The sequence below is a fragment of the Eptatretus burgeri genome, chromosome 2 (assembly GCF_056783735.1).
Source record: "Eptatretus burgeri isolate ZD-2024b chromosome 2, Ebu_testis_v1, whole genome shotgun sequence".
NCBI lineage: Eukaryota > Metazoa > Chordata > Myxini > Myxiniformes > Myxinidae > Eptatretus > Eptatretus burgeri.
The window spans coordinates 65,448,795-65,462,887 of record NC_140962.1 but is presented as its reverse complement, the minus strand read 5'-3'; the positions used below and the strand labels follow the sequence as shown (position 1 = coordinate 65,462,887).

The window sequence follows — 14,093 nt, the reverse complement described above, 5'->3', positions numbered from 1 at the left end:
ACGTTATCAACTCGTCATCAAAGATCAAACGCTACAGAATGTTCTTTTTGTGGCTATCTTGTAAGACTCCCCAAGCCAGAGAGATTTGTTCAGGCTCGAAAGTATATGTTAAAATCTGATGCAGTCTTACAATGAGATTTATCCTCATAATTTGTCCCTCATAAAGAACCCTTCATTTAACTTGGACAATGCAGAAAGCACACGTTTTCAGTCATTTTGTGGAGTACAAACATGTAAGTGGAGATTGACATAAAAAAGGAAAATAGTAATAATTCCACACTTGATTACTTTTTATAGTCACAATCTAATATATAATCTATATAATGGAGCAAGTGTATATATATATATATATATATATATATATATATATATATATATATATATATATATATATATATATATATATATATATATATATATATATATATATATATATATATATATATATATATATATATATATATATATATATACATATAAATAAATACATCATATGGAGGGGCTTAATGGTTAGAGTAGTAGGCTTGGGATCCTAGGATCCTGAGTTCAAATCCCAGTCTGCTGTTCAATTAATACCAGGTGCGGTTGACTCTACCTGTCATCCTTCCGAGGTCAGCAAAATGAGTGCCAGCTTGCTGGTATCCTGTGTCGAAGTGGGGACCCATCCAGGATTGTGCCCAATAGCTCAGGAGACTGCTTTGGCAGTTGATGTACTAAATGTTGTTCACGACATTAAAAAAGTTACAGTCTTAGGGGTTCTATGGGTGGTTGACCACAAATATGTATTTGCTCTCTTCTCCGAAACCACACACACAATTTCGATGAAACTTGACCACAACCTTCATCACCCATGATGTACCAAAGTTTGTTCACAGCATAAAAAAAAAACTCCGTAGGTATTTACTTTCTTCTCCGTTGCATATTTGTGGATGAGTACACTATTCTATTATGTATGTATGTATGTATGTATGTATGTATGTATGTATGTATGTATGTATGTCTGCTCTTAATCCTTTGGTTGGACAGATGGCCTGACACCTCCCACAATTGTAATCTGGACAAACAAAAAAAATGAAATCATACGACTGCCATTATGGTAACCCAAAGACATCTTCGGAGGTATCATATTCACAACCGCCATGCCTTCCCTACAAGTTTTCCATTCAGTTTAAAACAACCAAAGCGACTGTTAAAAGGATCATCAAATATTGAAAGCATGGAGCTGATAGGCATCATGGGCCTTGTGTAGGCGACAGGACATATAGGCCTTTGGCTTCATGCCTCAGGTGTCAGCCGATGGGCCAGTGCAATTGGAATTATCTGAGCTATGTCACCACAATGTATTACAACATATATGCACAGAAGCAGTATGCATGTTTTTGCTTCATGTACGTAACCCGGGTTATTTTTATTTCCAGGAGCAATCCAGGCAGTGGTGTGTTGCCTATACAGTATAAAATATAAAAAAATGACCGTTTTTACAGCCATTTTTCCCTGCTGTGCAGGGGTTTGGCTTTTTCTTGAGGCAATGTTCTATGGCCGGATGCCCTTCCTGACGCCAACGCTGGTCGCCTCTTACGACACACAGGGATATGGTACACCTATTCTAACCGGGGCATACACCGGGACCAGTACACTGGCACTCATTTCGCCGACCTCGGAAGGATGACAGGCTGAGTCAACCCCCTGGTGTTAATTCAGCAGCCAACGGGGCTTGAACTCAGGACACTGGGATCCCAAGCCGCCACCCTAACCACTAAGCCAACACCAGGCTTGTTGCCTATACAGTATACACCATCCAAATAAAGGGATATGTCAGAAGAATGCGTTGCACACTTGGAATCGGATCACCTGTAGGATGAGTACACTATTCTATTAATAATGACAATAATAACAACAAATCAATTCCCCATATTTATATGAAATAATACCTGAAGGTGAAGGGTCGAGGCCTCATTTCAGTGCGAAGAAAATAATTTGACCACTTATTTTAAAATCAAAATTTTGCAGCAAAAATGCAGAAAGTAGCAAATTGATGGAAATCTCTCACGTTGATTCACAAGAGATAGAATGCAAAGAGGAAACAACAAAGGATTTTACAAACAATAGTTTTCTTTGCCACCGAAGGTGGATGGAGGTTATGTATTCACTCCTGTTTATCTGTTTATTATTTGCAAAATGTTTGTTTGTTTATTACCACCTAGTAAAGGTAGTGACAAGCTGGAAACCTATTGTTTTTGAGGTCACGAGGTCAAAAAGTCAAAGGTCAAGGTCATACATCATCAAGGTTAAACCGATTCACTTGATATCTATGTATATACTGTATATAAAACTGAAAACATGGGTGGTCGGTGAATCCTCCTCAAGTTGAAGTCTTGGTCAACCCCTGTGAGTATGGCTATTAATTACGTACTGTTTGGACATGAGTTGGGCCGTGGGTATATCTATTAATTACTTATTATTGGACCTTGACTACATCTATTAATTGCCTCTATTAATTACAGAGTATTGAACATACTTTTTCACAAATGTAGACATTTGCAGCTTTTCCCCCTTTAGGTCCCTGAGATCTTTTAGACCCCTTTAGACCATTTTTAACCTTTTATACCCTTTAAACCTTTTAAGGCCATTCATATCCTTTAAACCTTTACACCCTTTCGACCCCTAAGACCTGAAATACCCTTAAGACCCTTAAAGACCCTATATAACCCAAAAACCCTTTAAGTCCCTTAAGACATCTGGGACCCATAAGACCACGAGGACCCTTTATAACCCAAAGTCCCTTTTAGACCCGAAGACCCAGGAGACCCCATTAGACTTTCTGTCTGAGGGCCTTCTGCAAATAGCACTTGAAGGTCACCAGTCATAATCAAAAGGCCCCCCATTGGTAAACCACATCAGTACCAAGCTCAGAGGGTGCAAATAGATTAATTAATTATTTTCCCCTATTTTTATCAGGTTCTGCTCATTTTGGTTAGTCAGGTCAAGTCAGGTATGGGAACATGCACCAGAGCAGCGCGTCGCTGCATCCACTTTCCGCTGGTACTCCAGGGGCCTCCATCTGGCCATCTCCCAGTAAGATATGCTGGCTCATCCCCATCTCCTTGAGATGCTGATGATCCTGCTGCAACCACGAGGCATGTGTTCGCCCATTGGCCTCCTCTACTCATGAGCCTCACTCACTGAGAATCTGGTGAGCAGGATCAGCATCGGGAAATCGAGCCACATGTCCTATTACAGCTCCAACTGATGCTCACGGCTTATACAGGTAACAAATCTCATCTGAGTCCCTCTCAGCAACTGCTCATTGGACACAAAGTCTGACCAGTGAGAGCCAAGGATTCTCCAAAGATACCTGGTATGAAAGGAGTTAAGTCTCCATCTCAGATCCTTGGTCAGAGTCCAAGCCTCACATCCATAGAGCAAGACTGGAAGGACCAAGGACATGAAGACTTGGACTTTCATCCTCCTGCATGGGTACTGACAGCGCCACACCCCATGATCCAATGAATTCATAACTTCCCAGGCCCGACCCAGATGTCTATCAAACTTTGGCTCACAACATGCAGAGACATAATTAGCAATGCCAAAGTAAGTTAATCTCTCCATGACCTCAACAACCTCACCACAAATAGGTACAGACAAGATAGCAGCATCCAAGATGTCAATGAAAGCCTGGATCTTAGTTTTGACCGAGGAAACCCATAATACCACCAGCTACGACTCCTCATTCGGTGCCTCGAGGGCCCCCATAAGGATATCCAGTCTGCAAAGATGATAGCATCATCAACAAAATTAAGGTCAGAGATCTTGACATTCCCAAACGATGTTCCACAGCTTGATCTCTCCAACATTCTCCCCGGAATGCAGTCCATACAAGCACTGAAAAGTGTGGGGGGCAGTACACACCCCTCATAAACTGCAGTAGCAACTGGAAATAAGTCAGAGATGGAACCCGCACACCTCACAGCACTCTCAGTACCAGAGTGTAGTTCAGAAATCAGATTGATCGGGTTTGGTGGCACCCCAAGAAGACCGAGAATCCTCCAGAGGGCATGCTGATTCACTGAATTGAACACTTTGCGGAGATCAACATAGGATGTGAGCAGCCCCTGCTGAAACTCTCCCCTGCATTTGGTGAGGACCCGAAGAGCAAGGATACAATCAATCATTAACCAGTCCTGGCAATCACCCTTACCTTTCCAGAGAGGGACAACAAGGCCCCTCTTCCAGTCAGTTGTGATTATGTCTGTGCTACAAACAGAACACTGAACTGCATGAAACAACATGAAGCTAGCATTTCCAGCAGCCTTGAGAAGTTCAGCATGGATGCTACAGATCCCAGGAACTTTATCCCATTTCAACTTGATCACTACAGCCTGTTTCCAAAAACGAAGGTGGTTCACAATTGATTGAAGGGTCAGCAATAGGGATTGTAACACCCCTGACATCCAATTCAACAGCTGGTTGGGAAGGCTGGTACAGCTGCACAAAGTAACCAGCCCAGCGGGCGTTCACTTCGGACTCCTCTGGCAAGAGCCCACCACCCTCCACTTTAACTGCAGTACACCGAGGGACGGGTTTTGATGAACGCAATGCACAAATTTATTTGTAAGCAGGATGAGAATCACTTGAGACCACAGGTGATGCTCTACCGCTTCACAGATTCCTCGCACATAGGCCTCCTTGTCCACCCTCAGTGCATGTACAGTTTTACGCCTCAGTTCCCTGAACAGCTCAGCAATGCCATTAAGCCTGGCCCTGCAACTCCAGTCAATGGTATCCAGTGTCCCATGAGAGACAAAGCTCATCTTTGCCTGATGGTGGGTTCCAAGACATCTACCGGCAACATCAAGGATGGTAGTGTTGAAGGCACACTACAAGTCTTCAGGATTTTTCGAAACACCCAGACACCCAAATCCCCACTTGGCCTCTTGGCAAACTTCTCAGCTACCCTCTTATCCTTGAGCTTCCCAACATCCAGCTGGGGCTGGAATGGTACCAGTCTCCTGGATTTGAGCTGCAACTTCAGAGTTATGACATTGCGGTCAGTATTGAGGAACTGAGTCCTCTAGGAGACCCTGCAGTTCTGAATCCTCAAGTGATCATCAACAAGCATATGGTGAATCTCCTTTGCCACACCACCAACACTGGAATACCAAGTCTAGCGATGAGGCTGTGAATGCTGAAACCATGAACCAGCCAACCTAAGTCCATGACTTCTTGCAAAGTCAAGGAACTTAGTGCTATTCTGGTTCACAGTTCCAAACCCCTGGGGACCAATAGGTCTCATAACTATCGCTATTTGTGCCAATCGATGCATTGAAATCCCCCAAGACTATGAGAGTATCTCTCCTGGGGCACTGATCCAACCATAAACTTGAGCACGGAAAAGAATGAGATCCTTCATAGTGAGATCACTTGCCTTAGTTAGAGAACCAACAGAGACCATGGAAATGACACCCAAGGAGTGACTAATTGGCAGTCTTATAATGTGCTTGTTGACCGGTGTTTACCTCAATTATCATGGGAGAGTCAACTTATTGGACACGGCTACAACAACTGCTTGAGCATGATAACCAGACCATCAGAGCGACCAAACTAACAGTCGGCCATTTCACCATTATCCGGTATGTGTTTGTGTGTGTGTGTGTGCATGTGTATGTATATATATATATATATATATATATATATATATATATATATATATATATATATATATATATATATATATATATATATATATATATATATATATATATATATATATATATATATATATATATAAATAAATAAATATATATCATATGGAGGGGCTTAATGGTTAGAGTAGTGGGCTTGGGATCCTAGGATCCTGAGTTCAAATCCCACTCTACTGTTGAATTAATACCAGGTGGGGTTGACTTTACCTGTCATCCTTCCGAGGTCAGCAAAATGAGTGCCAGCTAGCTGGTATCCTGTGTCGGAGTGGGGACCCATCCAGGATTGTGCCCAATAGCTCAGGAGACTGCTTTGGCAGTTGATGTACTAAATGTTGTTCACGACATTAAAAAAGTTACAGTCTTAGGGGTTCTACGGGTGGTTGACCCCAAATATGTATTTGCTCTCTTCTCCGAAACCACACACACAATTTCGATGAAACTTGACCATAACCTTCATCACCCATGATGTACCAAAGTTTGTTCACAGCATAAAAAAAAACTTCGGAGGTATTTACTTTCTTCTCCGTTGCGTATTTGTGGGTTATCCATGCCCACCAGTGGTTCCCTGGTTTCCCTATCCAGCCGCTAACAGGTGAGCACCCAGGGGTATTGCCCCTATGTTTACTCTATGTGTTTGCTCTAAATTCAGCACTGCAGATCCTCTTGGTCACGAACCAGAAACCTGCTAACTTAAATCCTGTTTGATCAGCAGTGCATTGACTTAGAGAAATACAAACTACTCACCTTATTTAAACTCGTACTCACGTCTTGCTGTCAGTTTTCAAATAGAACAGTCCAACAAATACAATGTTTCACCATCATTCAGATCCCAAAACTGAAGTTTGAACAATTGCAAGCTTCCAAAATACTGAGTTATTTATGGTATCTATCTATCCATCAATCCATCCATATATATATATCTCTCTCTCTCTCTCTCTCTCTCTCTCTCTCTCTCTCTCTCTCTCTGTCTCTCTCTCTCTCTCTCTCTCTCTCTCTCTCTCTCTCTCTCTCTCTCTCTCTCTCTCTCTCTCTCTCTCTCTCTCTCTCTCTCTCTCTCTCTCTCTCTCTCTCTCTCTCTCTCTCTCTCTCTCTCTCTCTCTCTCTCTCTCTCTCTCTCTCTCTCTCTCTCTCTCTCTCTCTCTCTCTCTCTCTCTCTCTCTCTCTCTCTCTCTCTCTCTCTCTCTCTCTCTCTCTCTCTCTCTCTCTCTCTCTCTCTCTCTCTCTCTCTCTCTCTCTCTCTCTCTCTCTCTCTCTCTCTCTCTCTCTCTCTCTCTCTCTCTCTCTCTCTCTCTCTCTCTCTCTCTCTCTCTCTCTCTCTCTCTCTCTCTCTCTCTCTCTCTCTCTCTCTCTCTCTCTCGTTTTGCTCTCAGTTCTGAAATATGTGTATATAGATATATATGTCTCCACACATTGTATCAACACAATAAAAATGACTAGTAAGTGACTCACTCCCTCCACGACCACTGCGTTCCATGCGGTACTGGTACAGGTGAAGTGTGAACAGCATGTGGGAATTTCGATGCTCATCTTCAGTGCAATCAGGGGCACCACCTCTTCGAGCTGCAAGGGCTGCGTCCAATAGCCAAGCAGCATGCTCAGCCGTGGGTGCCCGGATCTCACACTGGTTCTGAAGCTACAATTAAAGGGTTGTGGATGAAAAGAAAAGGTGTCGGAGGCCAAGATGTAAATAAGTTCAAGGTAAATGAGGTGTGATCAAAAGGAAGTAAAGCATGTGAAAGCAAAAGCAAGTTTCTAATTAACTAAGTCCTTGTACAGCTTTGTACAGACATGCACTGTAATTAATGTGATTATTATATTTACTGTATCAGCACAATAAAATGACTGCATTACATGCAGTACAACGTCATTTTTTGCTAACCTCACATATTTAACCCTTTCAAATAGTTTGATCTCTAACCATTAGTTTGGATTGTGTCCAAAATGCTGGATATGCTGCTGATTCTTGCTCAGCAATGCTCAGAGCTCCTAAATCACAAATCAGAGGTCAGGACCTTTTCCCATAGACATACCACAAACATTCAACACATTCTGGCTTCCTGCTGTGTTGCCAAGCACACTGCCTGTAACAAACAAGACCAACTTCATACTTGTCTTTCTGATTTGCTCCACTTGTGCAGTCATTGCATTGCTATCAATGGAACCCTCTTCTCTCCTCTCCTTTCAGTTTAGAATGGAATTCCACAAATGGTCTTGGCCCCTGTTTTGATCCTATACTCCATAAATGACCTCTCACATGCTCTGGAAAAGCCCACTCTTCCTTTTTGCATACAACTCCAAATCGTGCTGTACAGACCATCAAATTATCACCCAATCTATTTTCATAGACAGCCAGTGGAAAAGGTCAAAGGAGTTCCGTTCTCCTCTATGGGTCAGGGCCCCAGCATGGGATGTCTCTCCTGGATTACCTGGAATCTGAATCTCTCAACATTATTGGCATCTCCCATGGTGAGGCCAAAACACATGGCCTGTTAATCTCATATTTCATGAAGGTCAGTGGTGTTTTTACTGCCTCTCCTTTAGTTTAGCTCTCACTGCTCTTTCAAGTCTGGCGTTGGCTTAGCGTTTAGGGTGGTGGCTTGGGATCCTAAGGTCCTGAGTTTGAGCCCTGTTGGCTGCTGAATTAACACCAGGGGGTTGACTCAGCCTGTCATCCTTCCGAGGTCAGCGAAATGAGCACCAGTGTACTGGTAATAGGGGCACTGCATCAGTGGCATAGCTGCACCCCGAACCAATGATGCAACCAGCAGCCAAAAAGGCAGCACATGATGGGAACTGCTCTTTCAGCACTCCTGACAACCCCAACTATTCCAGGATGAACCTGTTTTTCCTGTAAACCCCCTCATGGTGAAATTCTCAAAATCAAGGCAAATTGTCCACATGTTTTGTTACTTTTTGTCTCCTTTTTGTAACCGTCTTCTACAGACAGTTCAATCACACTCTTATTTCCAGGGCTTAAAGCAGGTGGTGCACCACCATCGCATATTATCCCCCATATGTACCCATGTTTTTCTCTCCTCCCATCAACACAACTGAACCAAACCCCCTTACTTGCTTGTTCCTGTATTTCCTCCCATCCTTTCTTCCCTTTTTCCTGTTTGTTTATTCTCTTGATCATGTCCAACTGCCCCCACTGTCAGTAGTATGTTGTCTTTTTTAATCATCTGTTGCCTTGCTCTTCTGAGACTAGATGTTGAAAAATAAAAATATATGTGTAACATTATGAGGCATCAAACAATGTATTTATATATAATAATCAGGCAGGTACAGAGGCAGATTGAGGGAAGAAGGTGAGCTGAGTTAGAAATGAGGGATTCAACTCAGTACAAATAAGGTGGAGGGAGGTTGATTGGGAGGATGAAATGTTGAATGGTGGGCTGGCGGATGGTGGGCGTGAGTGAGGGGTTTCTTAAGTGTTGTTCAGGTTCTTGCACATATCCATGATTGTCTGTAATGTTGCAGATTATAGGGAGACTGTGTATAATTTCCATTATGTTTCTATGTAATTAAGTTGTATTTATGTGAATTTTAAACAAGTTCATTATATAATGATAAATTTGCTCTTTATAAATTAAATTGTTTGTCACAATGAAATATTCCCCCCAATATATACATCTGACTGGCTGAGGCATTAATATTGCGATCTCAGTAAATTGGGATCATTTTTAGCTTTTAATAATTGGAGAGAATGCTTTGGTAACATAACAGGAAAGTGGGTTGGCCCAGGGGGAGCAGAGGGTGGGGGGAGGGGGTGGTTGGAAGATTTCAAATTGATACATGCATATGGTACAAATGGGATGATGGAATGATGTGTTAAGGATGATGCAGGGGATTGGAAATCTCACAATGTTTGCATCATAATGAATACATGCCAACAAATGATTTTTCACAAATAATTACCAATTTCAAACGAGACTTGCTTCATCATCAACCAAGTTGGGAAAACAAGCTGAGGATGAAAGTTTATTCACCTGCGTGCCACAAACAGGATCCTCACGCAGAAACACTCCAGGCGATTGGCTTTCATCAGGAAGGTTTCCTGAAGCAACTTCAGACAGCAGGTCTGAGAGGGACTCATCTCGGCCATATAGTTCAAGAGCAGACACACGCACTGAATAACGTGCTCCAGTGCGCTCCTTGCGCTCGTCCATCAGACGGAATAGCCAGGCAATTGCACAGGGCGCTGCACCTAATGTCTGCCTCGAACTGTCTAGGCCAATCATTGTGTAGGTCTTACCTGTAAAAGAAAGATCTTACAGAAATGATTGATAAATTTTCAGGTGTCATGGAGATTATGTTTATTATACTGGTCATATATTACCTATTTAAGACCTAAAAGCAAGGATAAAAACTTACACATAGTTTTAGGCCTTAGAAAAATCATCTCATTCAAGTGTGCAAGACATTACTCATGCCATGGCTTTCAACTAGGTATTTTCGGCCTTAGAAAAAAATTATAATCTCATTCAAGTGTGTGAGTCACGACTCACGCCAGGGTTGTAAGCTGGGCACTTGAGTATTGCGATGATCCTGTCTGTGTGTTTGGCTGTTTGTCACCAAAGTAATGGGACAATGAGGGCAGCTACAATCGCCACATTTTGCACAGAGTTTCATATTGTGATTGGGGGGGGGGGGGATGGGCGGTACAGGGCCAAATTTATTTTTCATCCATGACCTGTCCATGAGTATCCAGAGCACGTGTGAAAAGTTTGATGGAACTTTGCCAAGCAGTTTTTGATCTTGAAGTCAGAAGCCTTTCATTGTAAAATCAAACATTAAAACCCAAAATGACAAATTATAATACTGCATTTTAAACTAAAACTACAAGATGTAAGAAGAGAATGAACAAAATGGAAAACATTTGCTATCTCTACATGCTTGGAACATGCATGAAGAGACTTGGTACACTTCAAAAAAAATTATTAGAGTAGGTTACATCAAATTACAAAAGAGAAACATGACTTCTTAGAAGAGAAACATGAGGATGTGAGTCTGTGCCTTTGTCGATTGCATTTTCATTATATAATTGTATAAGTGATAATTCTATAAAGATGTAATCACTTTGTCAAAGTAATTAATGAAATATGGATGAATGCATCCATCCAAAGCCTCATAAATAGTTTTACAATTAATGATATAGCGATTCATTTATAGAAATCATGTGTGTAAATACTGTACTGAAAATGAATTATGAATATATTGTCCACAATTAATTTGGGAAAGTCATTATTCATGTATTGCTCTGCAACCTTCACAATATTTCAGAATTTATAACTGTTATATTTTAATTTTCCAAAAGTTTACATAAAACAATGGACTCTTGCCAATTTAAATAGAAATCTGGAGACCATTTGAAAATGGCAAAACACTAGAATTAATGAGAATTAATAACTTCTTCATCTCCATATATATTTTTAATTTGGAGCTATCGTTTGTTCTTTATCTCCACAGAGATCATCGGGATCATTTTTTTCAGGTAAACTAATATTTTGTTTTCATATTATTATGCTAAATTTTGTGTTCATATTTGCCTCATTACTGTGTGATGTTGGAAGCTCACTCTCGTCAATTTGAATATGCAGTTAAATCGCAAAAGCAAATGGACGAGAGCTTTTAATTCTCACACCATATACTGCAGAATAAGTGATAGCTCAAACTATGACTTTTTTAAATAATAAGAAAGACTGTAGCCTCATGATTTATTCAAATTTGTGATATTAGAATTGGTGAGAGTGGTTGGTCGACATATAGTGGTTTGTACTTTGTTCAAATTACGAGATTTTAACTGGTGGGTATTCAAATTGTTTAGCGTCACCACTAAATGGAAATTTCAAACCAGCTGAATGCCAAATAAAATTGGTAGGGTTAACTTGATTATATCTCGCTTGGTTAATACATTATATAAACCATAAATATTGGGAGCATGAGGAAACATGCAAGGTTATTAATTCACAACCATTTATTTGATATATAATAATGTATGATTCACCTTTAGAAACAAGCAGAGCTGTAAGTTTTTGTGATTTTCCAGGCTTTTGTTGAAATTACAGTTTGTATCAACTGAAGGTTGAAAAATGTATGCTAACTACTGTGGAAGCGAAGTAAAGCTGATGTTTTGGGATAATATGCTTTCTGTAGATAACATATAGATGGCCCCATGAATCAATCACCTTGAGGTATACCCCATGCAGATCCTCAGGATCATTTGGCCAGGGAGTAGACCATTATGTGGTTGGGTTAAGAAGGACATTCATATCCCATTATGAACTCATATGCTTTCATAGTTCTTTCTTAAAGGATAACATTGATAGTGGAGTTAATTGCATTTCACTAAAAACAGTAATCTTGGAATCTGAATTAATTTGCTCCATGATCATAAGCAGGCAAGGCAACATTGAGAATTGTGAGTCAACCTATGCTCTGTTCCTTATCACATTAATTATATATCGGCAACATCTCAGTCATTCATTGTTAAAGTAATTGCTTTCACACAAACATTATCCTTCAATGAAGTTACTTGCAACAGTATTAATTGTTGACTGTAAAATCTGCATGTAATGTGTGTTATGTCTAAAATCAGGCAGAAAGAATGTTGCATTAACATTTTAACTTGCAATTTGAAAAATGTTCTTAAACAGTAAAGTTAACAAAAAAACTCGAAAATATTTTCAGAATCATTCTATGGTTTCTCCAACTTACAGTAATAGATTGGACTACAGTGGTTTTGTTACAGAATTTGTTTCCAGAAAACAGTCTCTGCCTCGATTTAAAAAAAAAACTAATCAACAAATGTTATTTGTTGAAAGTATGCCCTGGGCATTCGTACATGATACAATTTTATATATATAGATATCAAATTGGCAATAAAAAACGATTGCTCAACTTTCAATGATGTTTCATTTCAAAACCAAGTAAATATAATCAGTTGGAGCAAGCTTGCATTGACTATAAGGAAATTGGATGATCAACTGAATTGGCAGAGAGTTTTTGCTCCAAATTAGAATTGAGAAAGCATTGTCAACATGATGAGTAAATATAAATTCATATATTCCTACATATTAGGTTTTCAAGGAAGGCTGTTCATGTTGCAGTGAAATTTGAATCTTGTGAACGACACTGTAAAACAAAAGCATTCCTCACAAAGCAGGCAAATAGTTACTAATATCATTTTTATATGCAAGGTCAGGGCTGAAAGAAAATCTTTCTTTGGCATCACACAAGCCATGTAGAATAAGAATGTCTCTCCTAGCTAATGGCACTTCCCTGCCTCAAAGATATCAAGCATAATGTATTTGGAGCATATTGTTGTTTTCAAATGCTGAGGGATAAAGCCAAGTATTGTGCTTATTGTATATTCAAAGTGCCGAGTACGAATAGATAATAAGTCCTGCCTGTCCGATTTGTATGGCTCTATTGGCATTTATTTCGTTTTCCCGTATCGGTGCTTTAAAGTGCTCATGTCTTAAAGTTTCTGTGTTTTATTGCAGTCATGTTTTACTGTATTTGCGTGTTTCTCTACCCAAACAATCAATTTGTGACTTGGAATGTTCAAGAGTTCATCACAGTTCCAGTATGAACCTTGCTTCAAACTTTCTTGGATTGATGCCAGTGTCTTTCTATTGCAATCATAACAAAACAAACATTGGACAAATATATTCGTGAAAAAATATCTCGGAAATTAGATTGCATGTAAAATTAATGTATGTAAATGGTTTGGACATAAAGCTGTATATATGTGGTCTCCATAAAGTTGTGGTTATTTCACAGTAGTAAAGTAACAAGCAAATTTAGATCTGACATTCGATCTCCAACAATAATCGGTTACAAACAGTGAAAGACATCATCATGCCAAGTTATAACATAATCAAAGATAACTGTTGTATTTATCACAGTATTTTCGAGTTTACATTAATCTTGCAAATGTGTATCTTCCATAATCTCCTCAGAAATTGTGTTCAAACACCACTGTTAGATTCCTCATCAGTTTTGCATTCCTAAGCCTTGTGGAACAAAGGCCAAAATTAATTCACAATTCAAGTGAACACTGCTGAAAATTAGTCATTTCAATGTGTTACCTGCTGATAATGTACTAATCATTATATAAAGTACCACCCCGTTGCTAATTCTGACTGCCTCTTCCAAGTAATATGGGGTTCACTCATAAAATGCAGACTTGGCAACCAAATTGCTTACTATCCCTGCTGAGTTGGATTTTATTTCAGGCGTTCCAGTATGTCTCCTTGTGGCATCATCACCATCATTATAATAAAAGCATTAATGTTTGTTGACGTCTGCTCTTCCTCCGCTATTATGTTGATCTCCTGATGGTTTTCTTTGTGTCCATACCTCCAAAAGGCAAAACATGCAAATGTC

The 14,093-nt window shown here is 40.0% G+C and overlaps 1 protein-coding gene across 1 annotated transcript in view; it reads right to left on the bottom strand.

Annotated features, from left to right (window-relative positions):
* LOC147032202 (kinesin-like protein KIF26B) overlaps positions 1 to 14,093 on the bottom strand; it is a 244,239-nt gene that overhangs the window by 69,529 nt on the left and 160,617 nt on the right. Inside the window, exons 6-7 of the mRNA XM_085850516.1 lie at positions 9,692 to 9,957; positions 7,152 to 7,335 (exon numbers count right to left, since the gene is read on the bottom strand). Of these exons, the coding sequence (XP_085706642.1) occupies positions 7,152 to 7,335; positions 9,692 to 9,957 (450 nt within the window). The remainder of the gene's footprint in view (positions 1 to 7,151; positions 7,336 to 9,691; positions 9,958 to 14,093) is intronic.